Source organism: Aptenodytes patagonicus, chromosome 16 (genome assembly GCF_965638725.1).
Source record: "Aptenodytes patagonicus chromosome 16, bAptPat1.pri.cur, whole genome shotgun sequence".
Lineage (NCBI taxonomy): Eukaryota > Metazoa > Chordata > Aves > Sphenisciformes > Spheniscidae > Aptenodytes > Aptenodytes patagonicus.
In genome coordinates this window covers 1,087,906-1,106,496 of record NC_134964.1, presented here as the reverse complement: position 1 = coordinate 1,106,496, position 18,591 = coordinate 1,087,906, and the positions used below count along the sequence as shown (strand labels likewise).

The following is an 18,591-nucleotide window of genomic DNA, read 5'->3' as shown; positions in this document are numbered from 1 at the left end:
TAACCGCCTCTGGGGCCTGGCGGAGCGCGGGACGGGCCCGCCGGCGGCTTCGCGTGGGGGCGGCCGCCGCGCTCCTCACCCACCCGGGGCCCGCCGCCGCCGCGTCCCTGCGGGGGCCGGGACGGCTCCCGGTCCGAGATGGCGGCGGGGAAAAACGGGGACGGGGCTGGTCCCCTTCCCGCGTCCCGGCCTGGGGGTGTCGTCGTGCGCGCGGCCGCTGAGGGGCCCGGCGGGCGAGGAGGTGCCGAGGAGGCACCGCCACCGGGAAATAACGCCACGGAGAAATACCGCACCGGTGCGCGGCGGGGTGTGAGGGAGGGCAGGTGCCGCGCAGGCCGGTGTCCTGCCCCGTGGGGTGTCATGGCGCTGGGACGCGGCCCAGGCGCGCGGTGCTGTGGCAGGAGCCTTTGCAGCGCGGTTCACGGCTGGAGGCAGCGGACACGGGCCTGGGCGGCTTATCACGGTCCCCTCTGCGCCCTGGCAGGGTCACAGGCACCGAAGCCGTCCCTGGTGCACGGTGACCGACCTCCTGAGGGCCCCCAGCAGTGGGTATTCCCTTAGGAACTCTACCGACACGTTGCAGGGGAAGAAAGTCCCTCAGATCTAACCTAAATCTTACTGTTTGATCTTGGAACCCGTTTCTGCTCATTTTGTTGGGTGTGTTTTTTTCCTTTCTAGATGTGACTTTGTACCGCATCTTTACTGAATTTCACATACCGATTCTCAACTATTTCCTAATTTCTCAAAGTCATTTTGAACATCCGAAGTGCATGAAATTAATTAAATTTTTAATTAAGTTCTATTTTTTTGAAGAGCTTGAAGTCTGCATTCGTGCTGAACCTGTAAAACCCACAGGACTCGCAGCGGCCTCGCTCAGAATCGCACGAGGGCTTCGTGCAAACGCCGGCGTTGCCTGCGGAGTTTCCTTTCAGACGTCTGCCCTGACAGCTCCGTTACGCAGCGCTGTAAGGCACCCCGGAGTTCTCCCAAGCTTTGCGATTTTGTAATGGTTTAACAACCCACTGGGACTGTTGGAAGAGCGTAATTGAAATCGGCGCAGCACAATTCGTATGAATTTTCAGGTCTTGATATCCTACAGTCTGGGTTTTGGGGGCAGGATGGGAGGCGGGTGTTTGCGTTAGGAAAGGGGGGCAGAACTGCTCCGCATTTCGGCTTCTTTATGCTGCTCCATTTGCATCATGAAAGCAGACGGGTGCACTGGAGCCCAACGACTGCAGATTTCCCCAGCATGGTTGCGCGGAGCAGACTAGAATAGGAACGGCTAGGTGTCTGGCTGAAGTTTGAAATTATTATTTTGCCTTTTTATAGGCGTGAAATTTTTAGCAGCTCTTCTCTCTCCCGTAACCCGGTTTAGGACAAATCCACAACGACCAAAACCAGCTTTTCAAAGGAAATAATGCAAATTACAGGAATTACCTGTAATCTTTCCAGTTGATTTGCGGGCAGATGTTGATTTTATTTATTTTTTTTTTTTAGGGATGAATTGGTTTCGCTGAGAGTGCTCAAAGGTGATGAGAATTTCCTAGACGGGACAACTGCATGACTACGGAGCCTGCAAGGACAAGTAACAGGGCGGGAGAAGCTGTGTGTTGGGGAATTCCACGCACTCCACCTCAAAGGATACCCCGGTGCCTTCAGGGGTGCGTGGCCGGTAAGTCACCGGGGAGAGCGGCCGTGCCTCGCCAGCACGGCTGAGAGCCGGAACTCGATGCCTGGGCCGGGGTTGTCACCGGTAATAGAGTCCCCCAGCGGAGCGCGGCCCGGACCCCCGGGGGGGTAGCACCGGTCGCCGCTCTGCCGCTGGCACCGGCGGGAGCCGCGCCGTGCCCGCCGTTCTCCGAGGCTGGTTGGCGCGTGGGAGATGAGAGCTCGCCCCGGCCTGGAGGCGGTCGGGGGCTGCGGCGAGATGGCGGCTCCGGCCGCCGAGCGGGAGCGGCAGGAGCGGCTGCGGGAGGCGGCGGCGCTGGGGGACGCGGAGGAGGTTCAGAGGCTGGTGGAGCTGGGGGTCAGCCTCAACTCCCAGAACGAAGTCAACGGCTGGTAAGGGCCCCCCCCTCCTCCCGCCCCGGGCGAGCCGGGGCCGCCGGCCCCCGCTGCCGTGACGGGGATTTCTCCTCGGGTTTTCCAGCGCTGAGGCTGCCCTGGGTTCACTCTTCCACGTGAAATACAAATCGGTTGGAATTTAGAATGAAATCAAAAGGTCGATCCCCTGCCCAAATTCGCCTCTGTGTAGATACCTCTATTCCAAAGAGGGAACGATGGTGATGCAGCCGATAAGCGCTGTTAGAAACACGCGTCCCCGTCCCCGTCCCACCTCCTCCTTGGGTCCTGTGGTGGTTGCTGCTTCTCCCGGTCACTACGTTGTTACTTTATATTGCTTTATTTTTTTTTGGAAGGACATGCTGGCAGCCTGAGACAGAACGGGCTGTCAAAGCGCAGGCCTTGGCTTGCCAACACGTGTTCGCGTCTAAGCAGAAATATTTTTTATTAACTCCTAAATCAGGTTTGAAAATGACTTTACCTTTCAAGCAGGGAACTTGCAAGTGATATATATAAACGCTTTGGGTTTGACATCTCATTCAGATACTGCCTGACGACAGTAAAACCGAGACTTTTCTGTAATGTACTCAATGTACAAGGGGGATTCTATACGTGAACACACACACACAATGTTACTTGAAGCAGGATTTACAGGGAATGCTCAGGCATTTTTGGAGACTGTTTTCCGTAAGTTGGATTCAGCCTGTGTTTACTGTGCTGTGTTGTGCTTGATGTTGTAATTAAAAATAGGAAGAATAAAATCAGGAAAGGAGTTAGACTTTTAAAGATGAAAGTTCGATCAGCAATTTTGAGAAACACAGGAAACTTGCAACTTGAAGTTCAAGTTGTGGTGATTAAAATTAGAACTTGTGAAAATTTAAGGTAACTGATTCATAAGATGTTGAATTATCTTAGTAAGATAAACAGCTGCTGTTACCAAAATAAGTTTGTATCTAAAACTGGCACTGATAAAGAAATCTGTCATAAAATATTAAAAAAAATAATGGCCTGGTCATTTTTAACTATGGCAATAAATGGATCTTCGCCGTTACTTAAATTTGCTTGTAGAATTTAAATTTCCCTAATGAGCTTCTCGGTACGTCTGATGCGAAGAGGTGCTGAGTACTTACATTTTGACGCGTCGGGTCCGTGGGTAGATGGTACCTCTCTGCACGAGACCACGTGAAATGGTCAGGATGGATCCCAAAGTGAGGCCGACGCTCTCCAGGCTTACATACCTTCTCTGCAAACTAAACCTGCGGATTTTGCACTCAAAGCAAACACAGCCATGCTGGCTGCGCGTTGTCCCACCACTTTGGTCCAAACTAGTTTATGACTTGGCAATGCGCTACTTCTGAAGTCATGCAGGCTATTCACACTCGTTTCACAAGGAGATGTTTGTGAAAAGTCCAGAAAGCACTGCACAGAAAAACTAAGCAAACATGGACTGAGTTTCATGGAGCTCGTCTCAGATTCTGTGGGATCTTTGGTGTTAAAAATTCAAGAATACTTTCTGCTGACGAAATTCTTTTATCCCATTTAAAAATGGCACTTTCTAGTTAAAACGCACAGCCCAACCTTGGAGAGAAAGCAGAGGATTTTACAATATTGCTAGCAATACAATTTTTACAATATTGCCTCTGAAACACAGATTTTATAGCACCCTTTGTAGGATAGTCTATGAAGAAAAATAGTATGTATACATACACTTAAATTCATGTCTCTTCAGTTAGACCTAATCCTATATAACCTCTCGCTGCAGTGACTAGTCTCATTACCTTTAATTCAGAGATACTTGCTGCCATTAAGATACATTAATTTTAATAAGAAAGGGTAGAGTTGAGCCCTTTGTTTCTGGTAAGACAGGTTTATTAAGTCAAAATATATCACAATGAACGAGGTTTTGCAAGTCACCTTGTCTTCTCTTGGTTTTTGTCAGATTTGTATCCCTCCAAAGATCAGACTCTCTCTTCTCTCCCTTACATCCTTCTACACAAGAAAACTTAAAAGAGCAGAATGTTGGACAGAAAGCTGGGAGTTACTGGTCAAGATACAACTTTGCAGCCTAATGACTGTGTCTCTTTCTTAAAAAAAAAAAGGCGGAAAAAGCTTTTTGGAGCTAAACTTTCAGCTGAAACTTTTTTCCCTAAGTTTGTTATTTCTCTCTGCTTTATTTTATTTAGTTCTTTTAAAAAAGCAACAACTTGGAGAAGGGTTAAGTGTTCATTTTTCCAAAGTATTCTTCAGCTGGAGCTAGAGAATTAAAATAAAAGCTAGGGAAAGGTCAAACATCCCTAGAACCTGGGAGAGGGAAGAATGGCAAGACTGTACAGCAAGTTATAATGTGTGCTAAGAAGTCCCTAATACTAAGCACTAAATAAGCTCAGTAGCTTTCAGGATGGGTCTTTACTGTGTCTCACTAGGTCAGCAACTGCAAATAGTAATTAAAAAATTCTAAAAAAGTGATTAGTTCTGTGCATCAGTTACAGATTGTGGAAAACTAGTTGTCTGCAGATGAAAGGTTGGGAATTGCTGGTGCAGCAGATAGCAACTGGGCAAAGAACTATGCTTACAAACTACGCTTAAAATATTTTAAACATCATTTACTTCCCAAAAAGTGCAAGTCATTGTGCTGACAGCATTAATTAAACAATAAAAATAGCATCCCAGGGAGGTATCCCTATTAGCACACACACGCGCGCACACACACACACACAAGTATTTTAAGTACAACTTACTCTTTCAAAGATTAAAATAGCATACACAAGCCTTCTTTTAATAGTTATTTTTCCAGAAAAGTTAGTAGCCTAATAAATGACAAATTGAAAAGATCTTGAACTTTAAAAATACTACTATGGAAACTTGGTATCAAGAGCATTAGAGCAAGGGAAAACTACATCAGCAGGTGTCACTGCAGGCTCCAAAACCAGTGTAAATTTCCAAGGACGATTGCAATTAAAACCTTTTTTATGTTAGACGGGCATTAGGTCTTGTTCTTCTCATAGGCAGAAAGAACGAGTGGAAATTAATCTGCCGTAATTTAGGATTTCAAACAGTGTTAACATTTTCCGTGTGCAGGACTTGTTTGCACTGGGCATGTAAACGGAACCATGCTCCAGTGGTGGCTTACCTGCTGCACGCCGGTGCCGACAAGGAGATCCTCACGAAGAAGGGAGAGAGGCCGGCCCAGCTGACATCAAAGAGAGAGATAAGGAAGATGTTGGGAGGTAAACCTATTGGCTATGCGATATGATCATCAGAGACTAGTAAAAGGCTGTTTGAAGCACGTATGTTCCAATCTTTATTTTGCATGTGAAGATACTGTGTTCGGGTTTTAGTAATAACTGTGAGTGTTTACTTGGTACGAAATCAAAGTTTAAGAAAAGAGGATTACCAACAAATTCCATTGCCAGCTAGCTGAACTTTTTTCTAAACACTGAAAAATTAGGAAAACTGTATTTTGAAAAATGCCATGGTTAAACCAGTGGCGGATAGATGCAGCTTCCTATTTTCAAAAGGGCAGCAGGAGAAAATCTCTCAAATTTGGATGGAGCCCTTATATGAGCGACACCTAATTTTCCTGATGTTCTGTGGAGCTTAGACAGTCTTGAATAAATCGAAAATTAGCAGCCCAGAGAAACAGCTCATTAAAGGACATCGGTAGAGCGTTTTTATCGTGTTTTGTAACTGCTGCAGCAGAGTAGGCTTTGCTGCTAGAGGTGATAAGTAAGTTGAAATGTGGTCGATTAACAACCTCTTTCCTCCCCTTTGTATTCCCTGTCTGTTTTTGTTTTCATTATTGTCTCCCAGCTGTTGAATTGGTAATGTTTCAGCTCTCCCAGTACTGCATGTTCTTTTCCCTTTATCCCCTGCCTTAATATCGAACAACATACTACCCTTTGTTTTTCACTGCCTTATACATTATGAAGACAATAGCATTATACCACCAGAGACCGTGTTACAACATGCTGGCTACGAATTAAAACAAACCAACAGTATTGCAGTGTTGAAGGAACTAGCACCCCCAGAATTACTGGGATCGGACTCTGCTTTTGTGTTTACTGTCTTGCAACACCTGAGCACGGTTCTGTCTACTGTAGAAAAAAGGCGTAGTGCTTCTTGATTCATCTTTTACCCTGTGATGCTTTTAACACTCCGCTCCCTCTCCATAAAAAAAAAAAAAAAAAAAAAGAAAAAAGAAAAGAAGCCCCACAGTGTTACAGCAATACTACTTTTTTTCCCCTCAAATCAGACTCGGAGGATGTTGTTTTGTTTGTTTTACAGTGGAAGATGATGAACTCCCAGACTTAAAGAAAGATTCAGATCTGCCAATCATCCCTAATTATCTGGCAAACCCACCTTTCCCCTACGTTTACAACACCATGAGTAACAGTATTCCAGACCCCTCGGTGAATGGGAGCATCTCACACTTAGAATCGCAAGATACCGACTCTTCTTCCTTACCCGATGTGGAGACTTGTACACGGGCATCATTACAGCATGGGAACGCTGCTCCCGAGGCGGCTGATAACGGCGGCATGCCGTCACTGCCCAGAGGGCGTACTGCGCCACCACACTCGAAACCCGTCCTTCAGAAAGGCCCGGTTTACCAGGGGTCGGTGTCTTGGAGCAGAAGTCCCCCTTCGCCAGTTGGATCAAACCAGGCCGTACCTCGGCCAGAGGACGGCTCCTGTATGGGGCCTGTGCCAGCATTTCAGCCGGTTTTCTTCACAGGAGCTTTTCCACTTAATATGCAAGGTAACAGTAAACGTCTCTTCTCGCTTTGTCTTGGAACTTCTGTCACCTTGGACAGTGAAAATAGACTCATCAGGGTTACGTGTATTCACAGCATTTCTACAGATTTCAGGTTCCCATGCTTAGGCATTCAGGAACCGTTTAAAGGGAATTAAGAGGCAGATATCCTGTTTCTGCTGGAACTGTTATTAAAATATTGATGAAAACATTTGCTGTTTGTCTGAAATGCTATAAAAGCATACAGACACCAGGGTAATCTAATTCTCTAAATAGCATACTCCAAGCTTCAAATAAGGAATGCGAGTACGCAGCTCAAGAGAGCTCAATCTGTAGACCTGAGTCTGAGGTGAACTATTACACGATCTGCCATTTCTGCAGGTAAATACTGCCTGCCCAAAGAGGGAAATCTGGAATTTCCGTTCCAGTTCAGAATTTCATTCTTGAAATAAAAGCTGTTCTGATGCCATGAATTAGCAAGGAGGAGAAGTTAAAAAAAAATCCATTTGAATCGTAGTGCCTGATGACCGAAAGAATCAAAAACCAATAAAAGCAATCTTGTATTGCTCAGGAAATTGATAACCAGTTTAATCTTCTCCTTTTAAGTTAGCTTAAATCCAGCAAGATGAGTCTTCACGCAAAGGTTCATACATGCATATACACACACTCTATTAGATTTGTGGTGATTTTTTCATACAGGTTGGTGAAAGTCAATCTCATGAAAATTGTGGTCATACGAGTCCAGTTGTTTGCTTTCTGAGGGTTCTCGTATTGTTACAAATGATACAAACGAGGTTAATAGAATATAGAAATATTTGGAAGTTAGTATGGAGATATCTTTTCCAATTCCTTTATACATCTGCCTATTAATGTACCTTTTTATTTCTAATAGAACTGGTGCTTAAAGTTAGAATACAAAACCCTAATCTTAGAGAAAATGACTTCATTGAAATTGAACTGGACAGACAAGAACTGACCTACAAGGAACTGCTCCGAGTGAGCTGCTGTGAGCTGGGTGTTAACCCTGAGCACGTGCAGAAGATCAGAAAATTACCAAATACAATGTTAAGAAAGGTAAGAACTCTAAATTTTGAAGTGCAGTAACTTAAAAAAAGGGGTTTAGGTTGCCATTAAAAAGGAATAATTTGTTGGTCACCTGCATAGGCCCACGTTGCAAAAAAAAAACCAAACACAAAACCCAAAAAACAAACAAATAAAAAAACCAAACCAAAAAACCCCAAACCAAAGACCTTACTTCAGTTTTCAGCACTCATTAGTTGTCAGGGATTTTTTTTTTAGTAAAAAGGTTCTCAAGTTTCTTGATCGTTTCCTTTCATAAACATTTGGTGTTGAGCCCAATTAATACCCGATTTCTCTACTACGCTCTCAAATTCAGTGCAGTGCCACACCACTGTGACCTGTCATCAGCATGTGAAAGGCCTGCAGCACTCGATGGAGTTTTGCTCGTTCAGCGAGGACTGTATGCAGTCCCTTCAAAAACCAGAAAGGTGTTTCAGAATTGTTCTGAGGGCAGGTCTCCGAGTGCAACTGTCTCTTCACTTCAGTGACACTTAACTGTGCAGCAAACAGAGAACGGACCTGCTGACCTGTTTTACTGATTCACCGTTGACCTTTCTTTCACTCTGAAACCCCTCTAGAGCATTGTTGGCATCAGTTGTGGAGCTAATCTGATTAGTACTAGATTAATAGACATCACTATACTGCATCTTCACTGACTATAAGGTGACTTAGTCTTTGTTAGTCAAGAAGTGGTGGCAGGGGAAAGACAAACATAAGCAGTTCTGTCACTTGCCAACTTGGGTTGTTGTTGAAAGGACTGTTTTTATTTCCAGCTCTAATTACGTCAGGCTCTCTGGGTAGGACTGCAGGACACTTACTGTTCCTTGAGGCGATACAAAACTAATTCTGTTTGATGCTGTGTAGCAGCAGAGTACAGCTGCGGAGGGGATCAGAGCTCGAGCCTGTACTGTGGGAGGGTGTCTCTCTAAAGGCCCTGCCTAAGCCAGTGCTGCGATGGCGTTGGTGGGCCGCTCTCGAGGAAGCTGCATGCAGGACCTTCTTGGGTAGAGGCAAGGATCAATTCATGAGCTTCTAAGAATTACCAAGGGGGAACAAAAGAGGAGCTGGGGGGGCATGCAGTAGACTTTTACAAGTGTAATTCCACTAATCGCTTGCACTCACCGTCGGTATTGCATTCCTTCTAAAAATAGACTTAAGAGAGTAGCTGAATAGGATCCCAGAATAAACATAAGATGCAACAAGATGTCTGCTTTCCAGTTTACTGTAAAGAATTGTCATATTTATGGGTAAATACATACCTTCTGTTAGTATGAGCCTATTATTTTAACTTACCTCTGCAAAACTGAACAGACAGTTTATCACCTAACAACTTATTGTATTTATTTAAAGGACAAAGATGTTGCAAGGCTACAGGATTTCCAAGAACTGGAGCTTGTTCTAACAGTAAGCGACAAAAACTTACTTTTCAGAGTCCCAACACTTTCTGAACGGAGTGGTTATAACAAGAAGGCATCAGAACTGACATATTAATCATTTAAAGAATAAAACAAGAGATTTGTGTATCTCATTTTAAAATTACATTTGAAATACAGTATCTATAAGGGCTAATGATGTGGGACAAAAAAAATCTATTTTGTTAACCTTGAAATAAACGAAAGATGTTATGCACAGTTACAGCCTCTAGTTAATCTAAGAGTAACGAGTCTGATACGAAAGTAGCTTAATGCAAAGGAAGTACTGGTAGAAGGATCTGTTAATGCAACACTTTTCCTTACAAAAATCTTGAAATACTGTAGAGTTAGCAGCTCTCAGGGAAAGGCTTACCTTAAACTGTTCTAATAATTTGTTTGCTATGAAATAGCGGAGGTACTCAAGCTAAAGAACCTGCCATGAAACCCATTTAATATTTGTACTGAGTCCATTACCATTAACGTTCACTTTTTAGATCATGTATTTTAAGTCGTATCTTATTTAGAAGGAAAAAGACAGAAGGATTTAAATCTGTGGAAGAAGCACAAAACTATGTCTAGTTTAAATACTATCAAGTGACTTATTACCTGGGATTTCTTAATCCCTGTTTACACTTTTCCCTATTTCTCAGGTTGAAAACAAAAAGTGATAGTAATTATCCAAATCATAAATACGCTCTCAACCAAAATCCCTTTTACTGTTGTCTGTCAATATATAGTATTGACATGTGCAATTTAAAATACTTTTTGTTACTGTATTGAAAACACATTTCTCCAATGATGCTTTAATTTCCCCTTTTAAAAGCACAAAAATTGTAATTTTACTTTCCTTTTACCTCTACATTCCTGAGAAAGATTGCGTCTTGAAACTTCAAAGTTGCCTGTGTAAAAAGAAACTAGTGAAATGCCCAGGGTTTTCTGGGCTGATATTAAATCTTGGTGTTCCTATGCAATGTATTTTCTTTTTTTCCAATGACTTGTGTTTACTCGCGTTGCTTATTGAAAAGCAAAAATCACTTTTCCTGTTCCTCTTACTTAAAATACAGAATTAGACTACTTTGCTATGAAATTCTGGAATAAATAAATTGAAAAGTATTTAAGAGCTGGATTTTATCTAATTTTTTAGGATTTTAGTATTTACTCAGCCATCTGCATTTGAGGAAGAGTTTATTCTGGTAGCCTAACTGTAAAAGTATGCAGTACGAATGAGATGAACGAACCAAAGTACGAGATGTAACAGGCCAACAGAACACACACACCAAACTGGGCTGAACTTCCCACTGTTCCTTCGTCGTCCCCCTCCCTTCCCCCCAGTTGCTTTGGAAACTACAGCAACCAAAGTGTTTTATGGTCTTGTCGTCAAGGAATTTACAGCCCAAGTTAGCTGTACGTTGTATGTGGACCTGTAAATGGGATTTACAGAAGTAGCCATGCTGAGCAGGGAGCCACCCAAAGTAGCTGGAGGAAATGCTGAGGCGAGAACTGCATCGTAAGCTCTTACCGCTCCAGGTGGCTTTAGGCATCCACCACAGCCTCGCCGCCTTTCTCGGAGGCTGTGGCAGGTAAAGGAGTTCGTTCTTCCCCTGCAGTCAGGGCAGTCACCCCTGTTACAGCTAACACAATAGGAACTGGTACCCAAATTTACCCGCGCTCTCTCTTTCTCGTCCAGTGAATAGTACTTTGTGCAAAGGGAAGCAGCTTCAGCAGGAGTGACTGAGCACGCAAGAGGGAGCCCTCTCCCAATCTGCCGTGTAGTCGGATGTCCAGTGTTCACCTGGAAGCACAGATCCATGCAAACACCCAGATCTCCTGTGTGCCAATTAACTAGACCGAAGCTCAGTCTCCTAAGGCTAACAGTGGGACATCTTGTCACAACAAAATACCCTCTTCTGGAAAGTGCTGGAGGTCGAATGTGGTCCAAGTCATTGGCAAGATATTTTTTACACCAAATTGCTGGTGGTGTGTTAACTTCTGTATAATGGAATAATAGAACTGTTGTTCCTCGTATCGCACTTTGTCTATTGCATTCTCCCTGGCGCACAGAACAGATGGGGTTTAGGCATCGGCTGTCGCAACGCCGGCTAAATCCACGAAGGTACCAGGATTAACCAGTCAGACCTACTAGAGAAAAGCTCAGCTGTTGGGTTGATGACTTCGTTGTCACACTCATTATCTTGCAGAGATGCTGATCCCTAGCTATGCATTCAGAGGAATATTTTTATACCTTATGCAGTTTGTACACAGAAGGTACTATTAACACTCCTAACAATCCGATCAGCGTGTAATCATTACGTTACTGTGTATGATAAATAATTCATTACTTTGTGCTCTGCTATATGAAATGTTAATGTCAAATGAATGCTTGGCTGCAGATTCTTGTTTGTATTTAAGAAGTAGTATTTGTAAGAATTAATAAATGATTATTTTTGTCTTCTCAAAGTTTTTCTGAACTTTACTTACGGAAAAACATAGGAACTTTTTCTTGCCAGGTAGGTTTCTAGAGTGCTTGGTGGAGGAAGTGAACAACGAAAGCAAAAGACATTCTGTCAGTCAGATCCTGGCAGCAAATGTTGTTTAAACACAGTACTCCCTTTATCTGAGGGGGCTTGGTTATCAATAATAAGGTAGATATTTATTTCTGCAAAAGAAATCACATATTATTTCAGGCGATTAAGTGTTCAATGAGATAAATTATATACACATCTGCTCAGCATGCGTGTTCAGCTTAAGTGGAGACCTACTCATAATGACTTCATACATAAGAGAGAGACAGCAAAATTATCATACTGCTGTGCCAACCATGTCCCTGCAGGCTTATGTGGAGTCTACTCGGTAGAAATTGTGTCGTTCATGATTTATATATTAAGTCATCTGTAGGTTTAGTTTTAAATACACGTTACTTGTAATTCTTACGCTGAAGAGGAATTTCAGAATGCTAAAGTTGCCCTGGGCAGGAATACCAAAGGTCCTGGGATAGCTCACAGCTTTGAGGCCGCAGCATTCAACTCCCTTGTGCTGGGGGAAATACTGAAAGGAACAGGTTGGAACCACTCGGAGATTACACATTATTTCACTATTTTTCAGCTGAGTCACTGCTTAACTGGGCCTGTCTTTCCACTTCAAAACCAATGAATCCTTATGCAGAAAACACACAAAAGAGGTGTATTTTGTACTGTTAATATAATTTACTAATCATAAACCTGAATACAGTACATATTGCCCTGTGATACATACATTTTCTTGGCAGAATGTTTGGCATTCTTTGGGAAAAAGGCATATAATAAAATACTTTATGTATATAGAAAATATTTAAAAATATAAAATTCACTTTCTGGTCCTTATAATTGAAAAATACTTTGTTCACATATCACAAGTTTAGTCTACTACAAAAACTGTTTTGTAAATTACAGTACATTCACAAGTCACTTTTGTGGCAAGTCATTAATATTAAAAAAAAAACCAAACCAAAAACCCAGGGGGTCTTCTTTTCATGCTAGTCCAGCATCTTTGGCCATACTGTAGAAAATACCCTTTGATGCTATAAGGCTTGCAGGTGTATCGAATTCAGCTATGGTTCCGTTGTCTAGAACAAGAACCCTGCGCAAAACAAAAGGTGGTGGTGGTGGTGGGGAAGATAAGTCAGAAAATGCAGAAGAAATGCGATCATAAAGCAAACTGCTCTAATCTTTGCCTTGCCTTTGTTTTGCTCAATTATTTTCACACCTTGAAACACAACAGATGATAAACATTCTCCCTGAGCTGCTGTTTGATTTAAAAAGGTACAAGACAGTCACCATCTCCCAGGGGCAATAAGGGGTGGGGGAAGTGTCATACTGGTAGTGCTGGAATTGAAAATATAGTACCAGAAATCCAAGGAGATAAAAGCTCATGAAGAATAGTAATATATTTCAGAGTAATTAATATGACATGATGTTAGTGAAAAAGTTACAGCAGCTGCTAGTTTGAAAAGGATCCGTAAGCTTGCTGACAGTGCCATTAGTGCAACTGGGTAGTACCTCTTGCGCAGCTCTGGTTAGTGAATAAAGAACCCGTTTCTTACGCCAATAGAAGCAAAGTCGGGATACGCTAGGATTATATGGCTTAAACATCATTGCTTACATACTACCTGACAAGAGCATCAGTGTGACTATCTAGAGACAAACCAGACCCTTTTAAGTGCTGCTTCACACAGCCAGTAAACCGGTGAGCCCCCCCCACCGCACCAGTAAGAGATTTTTACCTTGTGTAATCCATAATTGTGTTCAGCCTGTGCGCTATTGTCAGCACTGTGCAGTCTTCAAACTGGGTCCTAATTGTCATCTGGATAAGATCATCCGTCTCGAGATCGATAGCTGCCGTCGCTTCGTCTAGGATCAAGATTCTTGTCTTGCGAAGCAGTGCTCTCGCCAGACAGACGAGTTGCCTTTGGCCAACGCTGCAAGCAGAGACAGAGCTTTCACAAACGAGGCCCCACTGCCCTTAGCTCTCCACTGCTCAGAATCACTTGTGCTAGAGCAGGTTACTCATCAGGTGAAGTTACCGAACAAAAGAAACAAACAAACAAACAGATAGTATTCAGCAAACAGCCCAGTCTGTCCACCCTAGAGCTAATAAGTACACGTTGCAGCATTACTCAGCTAGTTCTAGCATATGTGTTCGCTTACTGCCTGACCCAGTACTGACAGAGTCACCAAATGCCCCCTTTCTATCACTGTGACAAAAGCCAGGGAAACTAATAATTACAATGCTTCTGCCTGAGTTTTCAGAAACACACACAGTTGCAACAACACTGAGCATATGCAAACTTAAAAAAAAAAGAGAAGGGGGGGGGGGAAGGAAAAAAGATCTGAGCCTGTAAGTCCTTTCTATCATCAAAGAAAAAAAAAAAATCTGGGTGGCCCACACGTCCTCCCCTGCCACAAGAGCACCCCAGACACAGCCTCTGCGGGATGAGGAGGGAGCTGAACATTCATCACATACATAATCTGGTTACACCACAGACTCAGAAGCCAACGCAGCACTTCAAAGCATGGCATTTTATCATGCTCATCCACGTCTTCATGGGTCTTCCAAATAACAGTGGAAAATAAACATTCCTAAAGTGTCAGTTTAAGCAGAGGACTCTTATTCAGCACAGCAGTTATATATGTTATCATGGCATTTCCCTTCCTACTGAACCATATTTAAGGGACTGCCTATTCCTAATACCCTGTCATCCTGAGACTTCTTTCTTTACTGATAAGACAGGATTTTGGTTTGGGAGAAATCCTTCCCAGCAACAAAGAAGAATCAGATCATTCATGGCAGAGGCAGAACAGTAGGCAAACGTTTGAGCCTCAGTGGTTTGCTTGAAACAGGAATAGGTGGCTAAATCATTTCAGACACGACAGACTGCAGTGTAAACCTGTGCTCAAGTGTTACTCGCTGTTACAGCTGAATGAAAGCTCAGTGTACGTTTCTGCTCCAAGCATTCCTTACCTAAGATTTTCTCCACCTTCTGAGCATTCATAGTCTAACATGGATGGCTGACTACTGACAAACCTCTTCAAATGAGACAGTTCAAGAGCTTTCCATATTTCTTCATCTGAATACTTATTAAATGGGTCCAGGTTCATCCTCAATGTTCCAGAAAAGAGAACGGGATCCTGGATATAAAACCACCTTTCATTAGCTTTAGCTGTTTTAAGTACAGATATTATGAGTTACTGCTTTGAAGTCTCCATTGCATTGCAGGTAGGCCACCTCCCAATCCCATCCACTCTGAAAATACTTTACGTTATACACACTTAAAACTCAAGTTCCAACTGTAAAGATGGTTTATCCTAAAGCCTGTTTTATCACCCAGCATCAGCTTATAAGGTGGCAGGACAGGACAAAAAAAACCCAATTTTCCTCTGTGGATAAACCATTATTTATGGTTTGCTAAGCTGTTAGAGATCCTTCCTTTATTGTGATACACAGAAACAGTACCTGAGGAATAATTGTTAGCCTCGATCGAAGGTCATGGAGACCAATCTCTGAAATTTTCACACCATCGATTTTGATTTCCCCTTTTACAGCTTCCAGGATCCTAAAGAGACAGAGCGTCATGGAGGACTTCCCTGCTCCGGTTCTGCCAACAATTCCAATCTACAACGAATTGCAGGTTTAACAGGAAAGGATATAGTTAAAACCAAAACAAAACCCAACAAAAAGCCCCAAAAGAAACCTCCAAGATTCCTCTAAGAGGTTTGACACAAGATCTGAATCTCGGAAAGAATGTAACCATCCTTCCCTAGAAACCCGTGTCGTACATTGTAATGTATATACTGCCATTCCCATAATTTGAATGATATTGCATATAAATACATACATAGGCCTAGAGCCATCCTACATAACTTCGGGTGATTAGCTGAAGTACCCATGTTAGGAGTCCAATCACTCAAGGACAAGAAATAAAGGCTTTCCAGAGCGCAATTCAGACTTTACAGTAAGCACATGTGTCTCCATTCCAGAAGGCGGCTGTCATCCTGTCTGCTTAGTGTAAGGATAATTCTCTTTTAATAACAGCCTGTTAAGTGGAGGACTTTCCCATGCTAATTGTTCTGTCACCAGCACGCAAATCCCAGAACTTGCTATTGAAGCATGAAGAAACGAATCTCCCAGAACAAAGACAATTTCCTGATACAGGAAGCATGCCAAAAATTTCACAGGGAAAGCCAGAGAGCAGAAAAAGCTGGAATTCCTTCTCCCATCTGCACTGCTTCAGAAAAGCGTTCTTGTCACTGAATTTTTGTCACTTGCGCTGGTGCCTCCTACGTGGTATACGGTAGGTAGCCTGTTGCCAGCCTAACTTGGAAAGCCCAGAAAGTCCCATGCAAGTGGTCCTACTGCTTCCAGCCTGGAGGATGCTAGCACACCGACAGCACGGTTGTCACTGCCGGCTCCTGCAACGCCAGCTTGAGTAGGTTTCCACCACTGGGGCAGGCGTGCTTGTACACCTTGTCCTCTACTCCATGGTTGTCACTGGAGGCCCAGAGCAAAAGTTCTAGCAAAGACACACAGCTGGTAACTCACCTTCTCTCCACCGTGCACTTGGAGGTTTAGACCCTTCAGCACTAGATCCAGGCCCTTCCTGTACCTCACTGAATAATTCACAAACTCCAGCTCTCCCTTGGATGGCCAGTCTTCCGGAGGACTCTTGCCCTCAATGATCCAGGGAGCCTAAGGAAAACAGAAGTCAGAAATGCCTCATATTTTTAAGAAAAAAAATAATTCAAACTCAGATACAAACATTAGCATTTGTGAGTTACTAGAAATATATCTGATAAATCAAATCTCCATTATCAAATACATTTATAATAATGGGGGAAAAAAATGGGTTCCTAAGTATGCAACCATTTTGGTCTTTGTTGTGAAGTTTACAGGAAAAAAAGTCTGAACATATAGGGCCAAATCCTCAATGGATATGAATTCACATTTTTTCCATTAACTTTAATATAACACTGCCTGTTTCGTGCCAGCTCAAGCTCTGGCTTATGACATGTATCATGCACCTTGACTAGCTTCCTTTTAGCTTCCAGATTAAATACTTGATCTCCAGAACCGTACGCTGCAGCCCTCCTCAGATCCTCCATTTCCTAATTCTTAGTCTCGCATCATGTACACAGGGCTAACAAAACCCTGTGTGTCCACGGAGCAGATTTCCCAGCATAGCTACATCTACCACTTTTAAAAGTCTTTGGCAACAAAAATAGATGATCGGATGATTTTCCTGGATTAGGTAGTACAGTGTTCCTAGAGATGTTCTTCTCTCATGGGAGATGAGGACTGATTAAGCTGATTAAATAGAAATACTATTGAAAACATGTGCATAGCCTGATAATTGTACTGCAGCTGCGCTCACTAGCAGGATCACAGCACCATCCATACAGGTAGGACTATGCATCAGACACTTCAAACCCAATGGGAGCAATATTCTGATGGTGAAACTCATCTCTGTTGTGCTATAGCCACTCAGAGTAGCAGAAAATGAGATGCTAAGCACAGGCTGCATGACGGCAGTAATAATTTGGAGCTGTGATAGCATAAATTACAGTTCAGAGTGTGACATTTGTTCAGGTTAAATGATAACGCTCTCAGAGCAGGAACTGTCTCTCAAGAGTCTAAAGAAAGACCATGTAAATGTGTGCATTAAAATTTCGCCACGCTTGTTGGTGAGCATGCTTGACACTTGGTAGCTGACCTCTGTTTCAGTTTCTGAATACTCTTTTATTCTTTCAACAGCCACAATGTTAGTTTCAAGTTCAGAAGTCATTCGGACCATCCAATTCAGAGACAAGGTCACCTTGGAGAAGACAAGGAACAAAATATCACCCACAGAGGAACAACAGATTTAATAATAACAACAACAAAACCAGACACTGCTATTAAGACATGGATTCATATTAATATTACAAATGGAATAATTAACTTTGCATTGACATTAATACAGTTACTGGGACAAGAAGTCTACAGATAATCAGGTGCTCACGTGAAGAAGCATATGCCCCCCACGGTGATTTAACAAATGGCCCTCTCAAAAAAGTTGGTTGGAAGTCATTCCCCTAGTCATGGGTCTCACTGGAAAATTGCTAACAGCAATCCTGCACACTCATGGTATCTAAAAAGCTTCTGGCAAGAGCGAGGCCATTAAATCTGCTAAACTGTCCACAGCTTGGGTGAGTACAGTTTATCTTGCCTATTTATGAATCCTACTGATCTGCCTGTGATTACCTGGACACACCGATGTGCTACGTAGCAGGCGTGATGCAGAACATGTTAAGCTCATGCTGCTCAAATGACCTGTTCTTGGTGGGTGCACCTGACACTTCCCGAGCTTCCTGCATGCCGCCGACTGGGGATGCCGGGGTGCAGCACAACCTCGGTGCTCCCAAAGTGCCCTGAAGTCCTACTGCGTGCGAGCTTGCTGATGGTCTGTCAGCATTCAGTGTAAATCTCTACTGTTTCCAATGTCCCACAACTCATTTTTATTATTCCCTTATTAACTTCAGCTTTAACAAGCACTTAAATTATTGCTAATATATCCGTACCATCTACAAAAATGCGAACCCATCAATGAACAGAAAATTGTAGTACATACCTGTAACGCATAAGATACTGAAAGTCCTACTAAGCCAGCATTCAGGCTGTTTTTACCAATCACAGCAAAAAGGGCAGCAAAAAGGACAATACAGTTCCCCACAAATTCAACTCGAACGCCCAGCCACCTGGTAAAAAGACAGACGTA

General features: G+C 43.1%; 2 protein-coding genes across 4 annotated transcripts in view; one reads left to right on the top strand and one right to left on the bottom strand.

Moving 5' to 3' along the window:
- Positions 1-246: 246 nt before the first annotated feature.
- Positions 247-11,762, top strand: ANKRD40 (ankyrin repeat domain 40). 2 transcript variants are annotated; one of them, XM_076353604.1, is made up of 8 exons: positions 247-295; positions 814-1,082; positions 1,498-2,061; positions 5,140-5,288; positions 6,346-6,819; positions 7,706-7,887; positions 9,244-9,297; positions 10,993-11,762. In XM_076353604.1, exons 3-8 carry the CDS (start codon positions 1,883-1,885, stop codon positions 10,993-10,995), a joined length of 1,041 nt encoding a protein of 346 aa, XP_076209719.1. In that variant the 5' UTR covers positions 247-295; positions 814-1,082; positions 1,498-1,882; the 3' UTR covers positions 10,996-11,762. The 2 variants fall into 2 exon arrangements, with proteins under 2 accessions (XP_076209719.1, XP_076209718.1); XM_076353603.1 differs by having other exon boundaries at positions 9,244-11,762.
- Positions 11,763-12,486: 724 nt separating this feature from the next.
- Positions 12,487-18,591, bottom strand: part of ABCC3 (ATP binding cassette subfamily C member 3) — a 49,733-nt gene continuing 43,628 nt past the window's right edge. Inside the window, exons 25-31 of one of the 2 annotated variants that reach the window (XM_076353616.1) lie at positions 18,445-18,571; positions 17,548-17,649; positions 16,380-16,526; positions 15,294-15,452; positions 14,802-14,968; positions 13,564-13,758; positions 12,487-12,920 (exon numbers count right to left, since the gene is read on the bottom strand). In XM_076353616.1, the coding sequence (XP_076209731.1) occupies positions 12,812-12,920; positions 13,564-13,758; positions 14,802-14,968; positions 15,294-15,452; positions 16,380-16,526; positions 17,548-17,649; positions 18,445-18,571 (1,006 nt within the window). In that variant the 3' untranslated portion in view covers positions 12,487-12,811. Of the gene's footprint in view, positions 12,921-13,563; positions 13,759-14,801; positions 14,969-15,293; positions 15,453-16,379; positions 16,527-17,547; positions 17,650-18,444; positions 18,572-18,591 lie in introns of those variants that run through there. The other variant, XM_076353617.1, reaches the window with a different exon arrangement.